At 35.7% G+C, this 17,018-nt stretch overlaps 1 protein-coding gene across 12 annotated transcripts in view; it reads right to left on the reverse strand.

Annotated features, from left to right (window-relative positions):
* Window positions 1-17,018, reverse strand: part of Rbcn-3A (rabconnectin-3 alpha) — a 140,739-nt gene that overhangs the window by 77,650 nt on the left and 46,071 nt on the right. For all 12 annotated transcript variants that reach the window (XM_089641798.1, XM_089641812.1, XM_089641809.1 and 9 more), the window contains exons 17-25: window positions 12,965-13,118; window positions 8,141-8,342; window positions 7,264-7,485; window positions 4,062-4,237; window positions 3,666-3,811; window positions 3,337-3,443; window positions 2,847-3,142; window positions 1,314-1,604; window positions 671-943 (exon numbers count right to left, since the gene is read on the reverse strand). In XM_089641798.1, the coding sequence (XP_089497924.1) occupies window positions 671-943; window positions 1,314-1,604; window positions 2,847-3,142; window positions 3,337-3,443; window positions 3,666-3,811; window positions 4,062-4,237; window positions 7,264-7,485; window positions 8,141-8,342; window positions 12,965-13,118 (1,867 nt within the window). The remainder of the gene's footprint in view (window positions 1-670; window positions 944-1,313; window positions 1,605-2,846; window positions 3,143-3,336; window positions 3,444-3,665; window positions 3,812-4,061; window positions 4,238-7,263; window positions 7,486-8,140; window positions 8,343-12,964; window positions 13,119-17,018) is intronic.

The following is a 17,018-nucleotide window of genomic DNA, read 5'->3' on the forward strand; positions in this document are numbered from 1 at the left end:
TTAACGCGGATATATATCGTATTATTTACGAATTTACACCAAATATCTGAATTTAAAGGTTCGGCCGCAACGCACATTTGCCGCGAAATTTCAATTCACACGGAAATGTATTGTATTTTTACAAAATTTACTTATTTTGAATATTTGAGTTTGAACCGATCGAAGGCTTCACTTAAATCTAAAAAACAAACATATACCGTTGTTTTTCTTGCCTTATAATATTCGATACTCTGTTTCAAGCTGAATATTGCCATATTGACAGTTTAGATTTAAACCCAAATTGATGGTCTGAGGTAAGTAGTTTGTCTTGTATTTGAATTTGTATTACTCTTTCTAATATTCTGGATAGTATTGTGGCAAGAGATATCGGCCTATAGTTGAAAGCACTGGGTATGTCTTCTTGTCTGAATTTAACTAATGGAACTATAATTTTACATGAGAAGTTCCTTGGCATGTGCATGTGTTCATTTATACATCCTTTACACACTTCTCTCATTGGTATAGTCCGACCAAAACTGAAGACTGCTCCCTAGCTACGTCTAAAGTCGAGTGCAGAATGACGCCACTAACGAATTACTAATAAATCATGCTCTTTCTGCGCATGTGTCCGCGCACCTTCCTTTTCTTGCGGTCTAGCTATAATTGTATATCAGGTTTACAACACACTCACCTGATGCATGAAGTGATGCGAGGTGGCCGAGGCGCAATTATTGGGCTCTGGCTTCCACTGCGAATAGACGTGCATTTCCGAGTCCATGCCGACCACGAGGATGCCATCCCGCACCCAGGATATCTGCATGGGCAGGGGGGGCAGGCCGTCTGCCGTGTGCAGCTCGATGGAGCGCAGTTTGCGCCAGCGGATCTCCTCCTGAAAGTGCGGCGCCGCCAGAGAGGACGCCTTGCGCAGGATGGGCCGGTTCACCGTCATGGATTCTTTCATCGCCTGCAAATCAAAAATCATGTCAAAATGGTACAGTAGAAACAAAAATAATTCGAAATCCAAGGAACCTCAAAAAATACATTTACATTTAACGATTTCCCATACAATAAAATATTAAATTCGCCGAAAAGTTGAGTTACTGATGCGGTCGCCCCGTCCAATTCGGGTATTGGAAAAATCGTAGTAATAGTATTCCATCGTAAATTGTAATTTCGTACAGCCGTTTACCGATGCGGATGGCTTTCTTGCCATGTCTTCCTGTAGCGTCCCAAATATCTACTTTGCTTAGAACACCATCTTTGGCGATTTTAATGGATTTTGTACAAAGGCATTATTTACTTTACTGGAACTACACAATAATAAAATTACTCACCTTCATATTGGCCTGCGCCAAATCGCTTGAAACGGGTGTGAACAGCAGAACCTTAGAGCCCACCGCCACAGTTAGGATATGGGATCCGTCCTCCTGCGAAACCCAATCCAGCTGCACAAGGTGCTTTTGTGTCAGGGGGCAGGTGTTGCCATTTTCCGTGATGCTCTTCCTCAGCGACTGTAGGGTACTGAACGAGGGTACCGCCAGCAGCCCCTTGGTGGAATCGGAGCTGGGGTTGGCCTCACCGTTACGGGGCGAGCGGAGATCTTCATGTGATAGGGTCTGGAGAACCTGATCAAAGGAAATGTAGAAGTTGCAAAGTCTACTTCCAGTACTAGTAACAACAAGTAGGTACTTGGCATTGTTAAAAAAATTGCAAAAAAAGTTAACTTCTTAAGTAGGATAAGGGGAAAAATTACACTCTAAAACAAGGAAATTGGTCTACAACACCACTGTAGCATCCCACCAAGTACTGCACAAATGTAATTTTTTTGAGCAATAAAACGCAAGTTAAAAGAATGGAAATAATTCAGAGGTATAATTGTGTATAATTAGAGGTAGGTTGTGCTATAATTGTGCTGTAGCAGATATACTAGGATAAAAACAATGCAACGCCAACTCAATATTCTAAGTGTGGCAACGTTTCGTCTATAATACCCTAATATTTATTTAGTTAAAAAATAAAATGTTACCAGATTATATGTTAAAAGTGTTAGTATTTATAGTACAGTCTATGGCTATCCTACGAGAAGCTCAAACGATTTTAGGCTTCCTAAGACAAATTTATCGGCAACACAAAACAATATTTATTATAAAGGTTTCAAAATGTTCAATGAACCTTTAAATGTTAAGGAAGCCAGAAGTCTTTCAGTTTTTCGTGGGTTTGTCTCAATGTTGTGAAGTCCAAATATTAGTATGTAGGTAATGAATATTTTTATAGTGGTTTTAGAATATATATACACTAGATATAAAATGTGAAATTTTTTAACTAAATAAAATATACTTTAAAAAAAGAAGAAAAGAAAAACACAATTCGATAAAACGCCACCTAAAATAATAAATAACAACCGTAATGTTATTAGGGAAATGTTAGGAAAAAACTGTTAAGAATGTTATAACGACAACAGCCAACAGCTATATTTTACTTGCCACCGGTAAAATCACTTGAAACTAGGCACTATGTATCAGCCATATCGGATAGGAAATCTACAAAGATGTCTAGTAGGAAGCTAAATATCCAAAAGACAATTCCAAATTATGCACAATATTATCCAAGTATAACGTTATTATTGTTGTGGCGCTAAGACAGCTAAAACAATACATAGTCGTAGACTGCGTTGCGTCGTGTTAAATAATATATGTGTTTAGTTATTGACATTATCAATTATAACTATTTTTGAGACAAATTTTCATCAATAGTGTTGGGCATTGACGGCATATAGCTGTTAATTCCAACGGCTAGGTATATGTATTTGTATACAGTACTAATATCATCTGCAATGCTCAAATATAGAAGCCAGTAAACAAACTAACCTGCGTAAGTCTCTGTTTCTTTTGCAAGAAGCGCGTGTCATACAAATAGCTCAGATCCAGGTGTGGATCCACCCTCACCCTGGGCAGGTGGATATTCCTGAGATGGATGGTGTCCTCGAGCAGCCACTCAGAGCCGCCGGTGCTCTCGCACTCGTAGACTGCCACGCAAAGGTTGACATAGCGGGCGGGGTCAGGTCCGTCGGGGCCGTTCTTGCCCGGCCGGGTGAAGGAGCGGCCATGCTTGTAGGCGCAGGCGATGCGGCCCGAGTAAGCTGCGCTGATGTTCAGCGGTTGGCCTGGAATTACCAAAATTATAATGATATCTATATCAAAAATTGTTCTGATAAAAAAAGTTAGGTTCAATACAGTTACATTGAAATATGAGGAACACATTGAAGCATTCCCAATTGCCATTCCCAAAGTGAGTTCCCATTTCATTCCCATCTCGGGTAGGTATGATTGAAGGTTAAAGGCAGAAAAATATTGTTACCTGAAATGTCAATAACAGACTCCTGGTCTTTGTTGATCATTTCCCATTCCCGCCAGCTGTAGTCTAGTTTCCCTTCGTTGTTCTTTTTAACATCGCATTTCCAGAACCTAGAAACAAAAAAGATTAAGAATTACCACAGCTGTAAAACCAGATATGCAAGGTTCATCAAAGATATCTAGCCTAAGACCTGGCAACATCCATACATTAATACAAGCCATAAGCCCATTGTGCTATCTCCCCTAGTTAGACTTAATCCTTTCGCAATAGCCCGATCCCTGTAGAGTTCACCAGGGTTAATTAGTCAGCGTGGAAATAAGAAATGGACAAACCTAATTGTGCTATCGGAGCAGGCGGTGGTGATGATGTAAGGTGCGAAACAGGCGGGGTATATGGAGGCGGAGCTGAGGTGGCCTGCCGCGGGGCTGGCGTGGATCACTTCCACATCCGGCGGCAGAGGCAGCTCACAGGAACACACCTGGAAACGGTAAGAACTGTATTTGTAGTCACTGCTGACCAGACAAAAACACCTAACAACTTACACTACACTAGCGCCACTAGTGTTTCTCTCCACTTGGACGGGTATATAATATACCACACATTCCACACTTAATGTTGCCCTAATGCCTACTTTAAATACCTAAAATTGTATCCGAGTGTCAGGTTGCTTTATTGCTTCTTCGTGCGAAGTAATGAATCCGACTAAATTATATATCTTGGAATCATACTTTAGTAGTAGTGATGACCACATGAGAAGACGGAGGAGTGAGAGTGATGGCATCTGCGTCAGCCAATGATACAGATCGCTTTCTTCCCGTGGCCCCGGCTTCTCCCTCTGTTTCATCGCCATCCTGGATCAGCGCACTGTCGGGGACATACATCATGCTGCCTGTCAGGACGTCCACTGTAACAATAGTTACCAATAGATTAATCAGAAAACATGCTAAAATTCATAAAAGCTTTTAAAGGGCAGGTGAAATATTGATTGTCTTCTGCCAAATTCCAAATATACAACTAACTAACACCATTTTTCTGAAGAGAATGAAAAGCCAGACAACTCTATTTTAGCACACACAACTTGCTTAATTTACATCGTCTCTTACAGCCTTTGGGTATTCTTAATCTTTTGCACGCGGCCGTATCAACTGTTGTTACGGCAAAAAGTCTATACTCACACGCGGCCGTATCAACAGTTGATACGGAAACTTTGACGGCCGATATTCCAGCGCCCTTTCGTCATAAATGTATTTCTTGCTCGCTTGGACATTCGTAGAACTATCACGATGCTGACATCTACAAGTATTTCTCAAAAATAAAATTGTATTTCATAAAAAAAGATCCATAATCAAGTGCGCCTCTTCGCGCCTTTGAGTGCTTTAGTTCACAATTTTGTCACCGGATGGCGTTAGTACTAGTATGTTATCTGCGCTTGCGCGCGCCGAGTTGATTTGTGGAATCTGCGCCGATAACATTCTGTGTTCTGCTGTAATATTGAATTATTACGAAAAATTCAAATTAATTTGTTCACTTCAGAAATCAATTTTTTTTTGATTTCTTGTGTTTCGTCTAGCAAATTCAATTTTACTGTATCCACGAGTGACCATATTGTGCCGATTGCGCGTATTTTTTAACATTTTACTGTGTTACAAAACTGAGTTATTGACTTTACTATATACTTTATTAATTTAAATATATTTTGTTATATATATATATATTAGTTATATATTACTAAAGTGCGTGTTATTTTCGTGTTTTATATACTATTTCAAAATTTATTAGGAAACGTTCACAAGTTTTTAGTTTTTTTAATTCATTTGATTTTTCGGATAAAAAATGGCCCATAGTTTGGAAGATGATGAAATTGAAAATATATTGAACGTTTTGGATTCTGATTATGAAATGTCCGAAGATGAATTTGAACCTTCGGAACTTTCAGATACAGAAACTCAAGCGAATGAGTCTGTAAGTGAAGAAGTGCTACACTCCTGGGTGTCTGGACCTCATATTCCAATAGTACACGAATTTGATGATTTTCAATCCGGCGTTTCTGTACAACTTAAAGAAAATTCAACAATGGCGGTTATTATGCAACTAGTTGAGAAATATAAACAAGAGATTTCTCAAATACCAGAGCCTAATACATCAGCCCACCTCAACCCGTTTCGGGTTTTGCCTAAATATGCCGCTAAGCATATGGCCGAATTGATTCCATCAACTGGCAAAATAAAAAAACCGCGTAGACGATGTCGTGTATGCCGATTGAAAAATAAAAAAATGCAGTTAACGAGATACGTATGTAAAGAATGTGGTGTGTCTTTATGTATCGAACCCTGTTTTAAAGTTTACCATAGTTCCAAAAAAATGTGACAGACAGAGATTCCTCTAAAGTGCTTAAAAAACAATATTTATTAAGTGATATAAAATTTATGTGTTATTTTTAAGTGTTGAGTTTAGAAAAGAGTTTGAGAAAAAGTTTTCAGAACTAAAAATGATAAGTGATCATGGTGTCCCACTTATGTCTATCAACGCAGTGGCCTAATTACACACACGGCGAGTGAATGGCGGGACCACATTCAAAAGATACGGTACGTCTTTGTATGAAATTTTATGTTTTTGTTTTTATAAACATCTAAGAGTGTTGACACACGAGGATTTGTTTTCATATTGTGGAGAATAATCTGTTCTGTCTATATAGTCCAATAAATAATGCCAGAATGCTATAATTTGACATTTAATTGCGTGCATAGGTATTTGAAAATATGTACCGCGTACGGGTATAGATAAAACGGAGCAAATTAACGCGTTCAAAAGGTTAATCTTGATAAGGCCCAACATGAATATTTGATTTCGTGCCATTCCTCTTCCTTTAACTTGCATGTCTTAAATATATTCTCCTGAATCCTCTTTTCTCCTTTCTCCGTCCATCAGTTCTGTCTTTTATATAACTAGCACAAACCTGTGAAAAATCTTAGGGTATTATAATTGTAAGATTTGTTAAATAGTATTTATAAAAAAAATAATTGCCTCGGGATAGTTGTAAATCTTTCAAAGAAGAAATTTACATTTCGAATGTTAGTAAACTTTTACGTTAGTAAAAAAATGTTATGTTAGTAAAAATTACGACATCTATCAAATGTTATTACATTCACACTAATCGAACAAAAACTCTTTCACCTACACAACAAGGATAGCCATTCAATGAAAATATATATATATATGTGAACACGTGTTGCTTCAGCAATGTATCTTCTCTCTATTAATTCATCTAAGAATCTATCAAGCATTTAAACAAAACAAATACGCATTTCGAATAAAGAATTATTAATTCATAAAGTAATTTTGGTACATACTTTATCGCGTATAAGTAGTTAAAATTTTGAAAATTAAAAGTTTATGCGTTACGCAGGAATATTTATTTTTTTATTTTTAATTACCCATGCACTAAAAACCGAAATCAGAATGTTAATAATACAAGTATTTATCCAAATTAGATAGTTATTTAAATTACCTAACTTCATAAATACACACAGTTATTTAAATTACATAACTTCATAAATACACACAGTTATTTAAATTACATAACTTCATAAATACACACAGTTATTTAAATTACATTTAAGAGTAAAGGCTGATGGTAGATTATACCTAAATATGCAGTGAGCTAGAGACAACATACTGTTGGCTTAGTGTAACAAAACGCTGCCCGTAATCTTAAAACATAGTGACATCAAAGAAGCTGTACCAAAGCTGAAAAAATAAACTACATACATATATACACTTTCTTCCACTTGTTCTATTGGTCGGGGACCCATCGCATAGACAAGGCACCTCTAGGGGAGCCCTTCCTTCCTGCGCTAATTCATCGGCCTCCGTCCATAAAAATAGAATGGAAAAATTGACTAAATTAGATAAATAAACCGATTATCATACCAGCAGAATCAGGTTGCGACGCTATCACAAGTCGCCACATGTGTACCGTGGTACCGGTGGCTGTTCTCTCGAGCACCACGATGTAGAAGGGCTCTTCGAACACGGAGGCCTGCTGCAGGTCCACCATGGCATCTAGCTCTGACTCCATGAGGCTCGGGGCCCTGTGGTGGCCTGTCACTCCGTCCGTGTGGACCTCTTCGCTACTCTGGGTTATGCGCTCTCCTGAAAAATAAAATTCCACTCAGTATAAACGGAGAAAAAAATTAAAGACCGTCCCCAACTTATGTATAAACGCAATTTAAATATTACATGGCACATAAGGTCGGAATAGTGAGAAGCTTGACTTAATATCGTGGCATAGGTAAGGACGGTTTAACTACACCAACGCTGAACCGGCACAAAAGAATCTAATAATGAAATGGCATGTGTATACTTATGTTGTGTAACAGCATGTATTTGCTTTCATAATATTTATAAGTGAAATTTTTTTGGGTTTTCAAATAATAATAATAAATAATAAATACACATGACAATTGAATTCCTCATAAGTTCCTGTGATTAGGCATACAAGGTTTTAATTAAATACTGCTTGTTCAAGCTCCTATAAGTTTTTTTTTTTCAAAATGTTGTGTAATAATTGTTCTTTTATTGTTATTTCTCATTAGTCGATGTCAGTATTTTTTTAATGTGAATACCGCACAAGAAACTCAACTGACCGGAGCCAATGGGACTATGGCATCATCTGACTATGGAGTGGGGTTGGAAAGGAGATGAGGAAGATTTGGAAGTACCTGGCTATTCAGATCTGATCATCAAACACGGCTAGAGCTATTTCATGCAATGTTTGGAGATTAACAAAGATAAAAGTAAATCATACCGGTGATGAGTTGTTCCTGGAAAACGTGCAGCAGTTGCGTATTTTGCCAGTCGTGCGTCGCGTCTGCAATCGCGTCCAGGCGAATTACGCAGCCTGGCCGGGCAGTGGACTGCTGGCTGACAATCTTGATGCGATCGTGGAGGGGCGTCTGGTGGATCACACCTTCCGCTGAGGATTCAGAGGATATCGATACCATAGAGTCCTGGAAATTAAGATAACTATTTAATACTAATTTCAAAACGTAAATTATGACTTCAATAATCATGAAGGTTACTTTTTGCATGCCAAGGATATAAAATACATTTATATTGATTAAAACCATTGCGTACGAACTCTGTCTGCCTGTTGGGTGTAGGTCTCTTTCGGTTTAAGGCGATGCACTACGTAGTAATGCAAAATCATGTGTTTATGGTTCGAAAATTTGGTCGCCTAGAAATGTTTCAGTTGCTTTAATTAAATACTGCGAGTAGAATACATCTTGGCCTTTGAAATTAGCGAGTATTTTTTAGATAAGTCTTTTTATAAGCCCAGAAAAAAATAATGTATAAGGCCTATGAAAACTGCTTTAAAGTTCAAAATCTCCTACTTTCGAACCCATATTCGGTTATGATTTTATTTTATAATGTGGAAAATTAAGTTATTTATAAAATGATCAGAAAAAAATTAAATATTTATGCCTGAACATCCACAAAATAAAATAAAAGGCTCTTTTTGGCCATGTTTTTTTCTTGCATAAATCAAAACAGGCGGATGGTGTTAAACGGGAATTTAAACCTTATTGCCATCTACGTAAGGGGTGTTATTGATAGCGGCTTGATATAAAATATTACACGACGTAGTGCATCGCCTTAAAGTATCATATTTCAAAATTACATCTTCTAGTTGAAGTCCTCAACGTTGCCTGGGTTTTATGCAGAATTTTTAGAAATCAGATGCAGACAGCAATTTTCCACTTATTTTGAATGTCAAGTTTTCAAAATTTCATCAAAATTCTGCTTTATCCCATTTGTCTGAGCGGCCACAATTTATGGTCGCTATCTAACAAGGCCTTCCCTCCGGGTGGCCATAATTTATACCCCCAAACAAATCAAGACTATTTATTTATAGAAACTTCTTAACCACTCAGAACATTAGAACGTCAAAAGACGTAAATATGATAATAGCGGTCAAGACATTAGAACGTCTTTTCACGTAAACGCGCGAGATTTTACAAAAATTGATTTATTTCCATCACTAGTATACGGATTGCCATGATTTAAAAAACAGAGTATCGATAATGAATAACGCTACACGTCTGTATTCAAGAATATCTATGGAATGTAGAGGTGCATTATCTAAGTCGATTGGATCTGTCATCTTGTTCGTTCATAATTTATTGCGTTTCTAAATAATTTATTAGAAATATTTTAGTTTGGACGGTTAATATTTTGAGGTGACTAATAGTTTTTAATTATATTTCTTCAATATATAAAGTGTTATTTCTTTATGATACTCAGAAAAAAGTACATTTTTCACAGCTTTGAAATAATGGTCAGCGATTTTTACATATTTTTGACGTTTTCAGAAAATGTATATTTAGAAACGCAAATATTTACGTATAACAAAACAATACGATAGTGAATTTCATAATCTTTCCAAAACATTTTTTAGAATGAGGCTACGTTTCCCAAAACGTGAGTTATGAAGCTTTTAACAAAACTCGTGAATAACACAAAAATTTTCACGTTTTGACAGTTCGCAAAGGAACACAAAGTAAATAAAAGTCTTTTTCTGAGAGGTTAAGTGACATTGTCTACATATTTTTTTTTTACATAAGTACCTAGAGTGATTCAATGTCAACATAATTTAAAAAGAATTATATTAAATAAATACAAAAACATATAAGTTATTGAATTTTGACGGCATAAATAAATTCAGGATAAGTTCGCCAAAAATTAATTATCAGGTGGTCAGTTTCAGTAAAAATAACTCCGGATGGAATGGGTTAAGGCAGGGGTGGGGATCCTTTTCAGCGTGGGTGGCGATTTGGATGTTTGTATTACCACCCGTAGGCCGCACCATTGTCGACTTTGATATATTTTATCCGCAAGTGAAGTTTTAAAACATCATTTAGAAGACAAAACTTCTTTTAACTCAATATTGAATATTTGTGCGAGTCCGAGCTTTGATTAAAAATACACCCAGCACATGAAAATGGTTTCCTCCGATTTTTCCAGCGCATCTTGGATTTTATAACTGCACTTTGAATACGATTGGATCTTCCAGAATGCGACTTTTACATATTGCTCAATAAAATTTAGCCTTCAGGTCCGTTCCCACAGTTCGTATTTTCAAAGTTAGCGTAGTTTCCCACATTTGCACATTCGACCCTACAATAAAACAATTCATTGGCCTGGTATTTTTATAAAAATATTGTCTTGTTTATGTATCATTTATGATTTAAGAATTCGTGACATTTTACTTCAAGCGGCGGCGGCTTTCAAATAGAGCTGTTCGCTCTCCATTTTATGATCACCCTAGTTAAACCATTATGCCTAAAAATATTTTCCAATACCTTTCCCACCCCTGTCCCATAGTAATAAAAACCCCAAATAAAGTTTCATCTTCCTTAAAATAATCCCTTTAAAATATTTGCATTGTTTAAGACACGTCTGTATTATTTAGGATAGTTAAGTGCATTATCTTTTATGTTCAAGAATGTTGTTTACCGACAAATTTAGTTTAAATACAGATACCTCCCAGAAAAAAGGCAGTATTGAAATAACTGGTAAGTACATGCGTACCTACGCAGTCAGTTGTGAGATAATTACTAGGTTTATGTAAACCTAGAGAAAACTGAAGAATAAAGGAAACTAGACCTTTATTTCTTTCAGTTTAAGTTTGAGCATAGGAAAATAAGATCCTCTGCAATTATATTGTGAATTAATAAATTTATATGTAAAGAAGAAGAAGTGTTTTCCTGCATTCCATCTGACGACGTGTTCTCGTACCACGATAGCAGAAACAACGATCATGGTTTTAGTGACGTCGCCAGCTTCCGAGCTAGGGAGGGCAGCTTAATTTTTTTTACGGAGCTAACAGGGGAGCAACAAGGAAGTAGTCAGAATAAACTAGAAATATTTACGCACAAGTGTACCCTGCGTTGCTCGAGTTTATGAACAGGGCAATTTTTGAGACACGAAGGTGACCAAAATATTCTTATGCATTTGTAATGGTCAAATAAAAATCAATGTATTTTTTTTATTTGTGTAAATTATCTAAAAACCTAAATATAAAATAAGACTTCAAAAAGAGTTGCACATGCCGCACATTAGTGCCAATTCTTCAATAATCTCAGAACCCTGAGGAACTACAACATCCCAAACTGGAGTAAGTGACGAGAGCGAAGGGAGTGGCAAATTAGTTACTCTCACAATTACACGGAAAAGGGTAGAGTTTTTTTTTATGGTATTCTCAATTTGAGTAAGCATGTGGTGTGGGTGAAGGGAGTGGAATATGAATTGTTCCGTTCACCACAGAAAAAGTGTCGCAGGCGAAAAATTTTCTAGATCGAAGCGCAAACCAATAAATGCTTTTGATTTTTGTTTTTCGGAGTCAGTATCCCAACAATACTTAGATGAAAATTCTTCTAAATGAAAATATTTTAATATTATTTAAAACGGAAACCTTTAAAACTTATCAGCTTAACCGGCTAGTAGCCGAGTGGAAAAAATGCGTTGAATTCCCATCCAGGTATAGCGACTTCAAACCACTGAAGTCCATCATCATTGCAACATTTTCTACTAACACAAAAATTTGAAATCCTCAACGTGTACCAATGGAGTACTACAAATTAAACTTGATAAATTTTTTTTATAAAAATGTATGTTTTTACTGTGAAGCCTTTGGAAGAGTTTTTGGCACTTATAACTAACTATATATAATAACGAGCTATACCCCGCAACGCGTTGCTGTGGCTGAGTCTGTCTGTGAAAATAGAGAAACAATAGCGCGTGTTGCTTTTACGTCCAACAGATAACACTGTTTAAAAAAACATGTTTTTATCTGTCACAGATATATAAAAACATAGCGTATTCAAATGCAACGCTGTGTCAAAATTTCAAAACAATAGGTGAATAACTTTCAGAGGTTTAAGATTTAGGACGGGTTGTTTAGGAAAATTTGAACAATTCATCAAATTTCAACGTTCATTTTCGGGTTCTGTGAAAGTCCTATTCAAGTTCTGTTACTATATCATTGTAGGCTAGTTGCTTGACAAAACTGAAATAAAAACAGAACTTGAAAAAATCTTTCACAGAGCTTGAAAATGAACGTTGAAATTTGATGAATTGTTCAAATTCTCCGAAACAACCCGTCCTTAGAGTGGTTCCAAAACAGATCTTTAATCAATTGAAACACCACAAGTTTAACTTCATATTATTCATAGATGGCATCACTAAACCACTGTAGTAAATTTTAGATGAAAACAGAATGGCAACTTTAGATATTAAATTATATAGGTAATCAAACCCCAAATTATTCACAAGCAATTCGGTACTGAATGGATTAACTTTGATGAAAGTGATTATATAGAACAAAATAATTAATCTTTACAAGCAAGAAAAAACTTTTTTTGGTTTTGAAAAACAATTACATGCTTCAAATTTAAACTGGTTAAAACGGAATATGTTAATAGGTTAGGTTAAGTTAGAGTTTAGGGTAGTGTATTTTTTTTTCACTTTTCTTCAAAGTTCTTTTTTATCATGGAACCGTTGAGCTGCATACAAATAATTATCCGTTTCAGGAGAATAATTTACTAGAAAAGAATAAAAATTCATTACTCACAACCATGTTGGCGTTTCGGAAACGCCGCTCAGAACTGGCCACTTCCGCCAGCAGAGTTCTGGCGTCAATGACCGCCTGATACACCCGCAGACTCTCTCCATCGCTGGCCACGAAGCAGGCTGACGGAGAGTTGGACAGGTTGCCCAGAGTTGTGCTGTGGACACAACGAAACGATATTGTAACTAAAGTGAGGTTAGAATTGATAACAATGGATTCAAAAACTCAAATGCTACAAATTAAATATGTTTCAGTAGAGCATTTAAGAGCGATGTGAACCAACAGACATTTGTTATTATACTGTTAAATATCGTATTTTATCAGTCAATTTGAGTGACCTCAAGTTTTTTTACATTTTAAAAGAACTATTGCATACGAAGTTAGACAAAGAACCGTAAAAACAAATAAAATCTATAAGACACAGATGCAAACTAATGGAGTGTCAAGCTGACGGCACGGGTGACGCACCTGCGTGATCGAGCGCCACCCAAGATTCAAATCAAAATTTCCCAAAATGATCCCATAATTCAACACATAATTCCCACAGATCAAATGGTACTCAACCCGGGCTTAAAATGTGGCTTATTCTTTTTTTTCCATTTATCTGTTCAAATATTATCTTTACTTCTTCCAGATTAATGAAAAAAGTCTGCAATAAGGAATTGCAGAGAAAAAGAATATGGCTTAAATATATATATAGATCAACAAACACTGATTCGGAAAAGATAAGTTTTACTGTATATTATTATTACATAGAATTTATAAATCGTAATTTAAAAACAAATAAAATACACCTTTTGGTTGGTACAACTGAACCTGCAGTTTATCACAACCAGTCTACATGAGTAATATATATATATATATATATATATCTATGGTCTACAACATTCACATCAGGGTTGCCAATTCGTGGAAAGTTCGCCAAATTGCGGGGAATTTGAAAAATTTTCTAGAATTTGGTTTTTTGGGGGAGAACTTTTTTGTGGGGGAAATACGAGGATTCTGGGCATTTCTTAATTGTCCAACCATATTGAAAAATAATATTTACAATAATTGTGAGAACGCACTGTATTTCGTTTTCGTTCGCAGCAAATTTTAAGTCTATATGAATGAAAGAGAAAATCCGAAAATGATTAGATAATAAAACATAAATGCTAGTTTCAATAAAATTTTGTTTCATTTTGGATGTAAAGAACTCCTGGATTTTGTGATTAATTTTAAAAACTCTTCATCTCTTGTGGGTTTTTAAGAACATATGCATTGGCAACTCCGGTCCACATTCACATTTGAAACTATGAAAATGTTTTAATGCAGGTTCTGAAACACCGGTAAATTGTTTATCAGGTACGGTCATGGGTGCATTTGTGCTCTTTGATTCAATACAAAAACATTAGAGACGAGATGCTAACATTTTACCTAATGTTCTTCAATGTGAAAAATGGGTAATCTTAAGAATAACAAAAACATATCGACTCCCATACAAAATACAGTGCCGGTTGAAAAAAGAAAGTAGGCCTTTTGAGACAGGTCACGGGTCACGTCCATAGATTTAAAGCTTTTTTGGTAGACCTGAACAATTAAAAAAACTATTAAAACAGACTAAAACAATAAAAAAGTTTCAATATTTATGTTAGAAGGTCATTGATGTATATATTTTTTTTAATGAACTGCAGTTCCTCATTTTCAGCAGCCGGGAATCGGTCTCTCGCCATTTAGTTGATAAGTATATATATCTCTCTCGCTTCGGTTTAGTTTATTTTAATTAATATTTTGCCATCATAAACTATGACTATAATTTTAGTATGGGATGGTTCCGTAGAATATAAGTTTATGAAATTGTAATGAAAAGATTAAAAGTTTCAGAACAAGATCTCAACCTGAAAATCAAGTTCCACGGCCCTTCAAATTTAGGGTAGTATCTTCGGAGTAAATAGGACTTATTCTTGAGTACATTGAATTTTCGCACCGATTACTCCTGCAGTCTGCCCTTTAAGTTCAGTTATTGAAAGTAATTTTTTTTAAATACAACAGATAATACAGTGCGGAAAATTTCGCAGCAGATTATCTTAGCAACAAGCTCTTCATAGGTAAATTCGTAAAAATACAACATATTTCCGCATAAATTTTCTCGGCCGATAATGCTCAGGCTGGCCCTTTAACCTGTCCGGTGGTATGACCGTACAGGTACGGTGAGAAAAAAAATCCTCGTAAGGAGTATGACCGTACCCGTACGGTTGCGCCTAAAATTAATTAACTATTGAATTTCTTCCGGAAAACCGATAGTTACTGCTATCTAGGGACAATTTGTCATAACTTGCAAAAGTTTTTATCGATTTAGGTACATTACCAACGGAGTTATTCACAATTAAAATATTCCGTGACGTCACCGTCTGGCAGTTGGTGGTAAACAACATTTGTATTGCGAGCGACGTCTTTTGTGAAGTGAAATTTGTGGTTTTTGTTTGTTTTTACACTGAATAACCTAATCATCTTGCATTAAAAATTACCTCACGTGTTTGAATGTGAATATTTATTACATATATTGTACCGACAGTGTTTGTTTTCAGTTTGAATACAGTTTTTGACAGTTTGAACAAAATTCAATAGTGAATCTTAGTGTTATGAACTATTTGAAATATTATTCGTTATACTGTATACACACTATGAGCGGGAATGGTATTTTTCCTCGCGGCCGACTGGTGCTTATCGGCGGGACGGGAAAAAATATCCTTTACGCCGGCTCCACTTCAAAGGCGAGGAAGGTAAAGTTACCCCATTATTTCCCGTGACTATTTAATCTAAACGCTTGAAGACATTACAAACTACACACACATGTAACAAAAAAAAGATAAGCCGTTGTTTCTTTTATGTACACACATACTTTTGCGCAGCTCAATGAGAGATTGCGCGTAATAATTAGGCAATTTTATCGTGTTAAATTTCAAAGATTGTTTGTTAGTTGAACTGGGAATATGAGTACCTATTATATTTTTATGGCATCTTATAAATTCATTGGACCTTTACTTTTATGAGATAATCCCGAGGATGTTATGACAATAATCATTTCCTGAATGAGAGATAACACAAAAATTGTTTAGCAATTGGATGTATTCCCGGTACTCGTTACTTGTGAAGATAGAGTGGCGCTAATATACACGTGCTTTAGTTATGATATATAGAGTTACAAAACAGATGTGTTTTTAGTGGAATTTATTTAATTGATATTTTCTTTTACCCTTCAAAAATTTCTTCAGATACTAACGAAAGGGATGAGGATATATTTTTGTGCTAATCGCAAAAAACATCCGCTATAGGCTAGAGTCTATTGTTTGAAACGCCCGACTACAAAGTGTTATTATCATTGACATTTTATTATTTTAGGTTATTCATAATTTGGACAGTGTTTTACTGTGATTTGACTTTGTGATTCGTATTGATAACTAGTTCAATTTATATATTTTACTTTTATAAAAAAATGGTTAACCCTTTGAATGAACAAGACATTGCTGACATTTTAATAGAAAGTAAAGATGAAGATGTTTACGAGGATCTTTATGATTTGCCAATACATTCAGATAGCTCATCCGACGAATCTGATGGGGATGAAACTTTCCCTAGTTGTTCAACATCCAAAAAGAGAAAAGTTGATCATCGTAAATGGGATCAGGGTAAGTTTACGCCCATTATTCATGAATTCGATTCAACTAACTCAGGTATAAGAGCAAATATTCCCGTTAGAAACTGAACTCAACGACAATGCCATGTGTGTAGACATACAGCAGTTCGAGCTCAAAAAAGAAGTGACACGAAATATATGTGCACCGACTGCAATCTTGCATTTTGCGTATATCCATGTTTCGAAGACTACCATACGAAAAAGCAGTATTAGTTAGTGAAGACAATTTTATTCCTAAGATAGTGTACATAATAATTAGAATAGTGTTATTTTTATCGTAATTATTGACTGCATATACATTGTATACCTATGTTTAATTTTTATAATGAAAATACAATAGTATAAGTGTAAATAATAATACGTATATGTTAGTGTGTATAA

The sequence above is a fragment of the Hesperophylax consimilis genome, chromosome 2 (genome assembly GCF_061612785.1).
Source record: "Hesperophylax consimilis isolate HC1 chromosome 2, BYU_Hcon_1.0, whole genome shotgun sequence".
Classification (NCBI taxonomy): domain Eukaryota; kingdom Metazoa; phylum Arthropoda; class Insecta; order Trichoptera; family Limnephilidae; genus Hesperophylax; species Hesperophylax consimilis.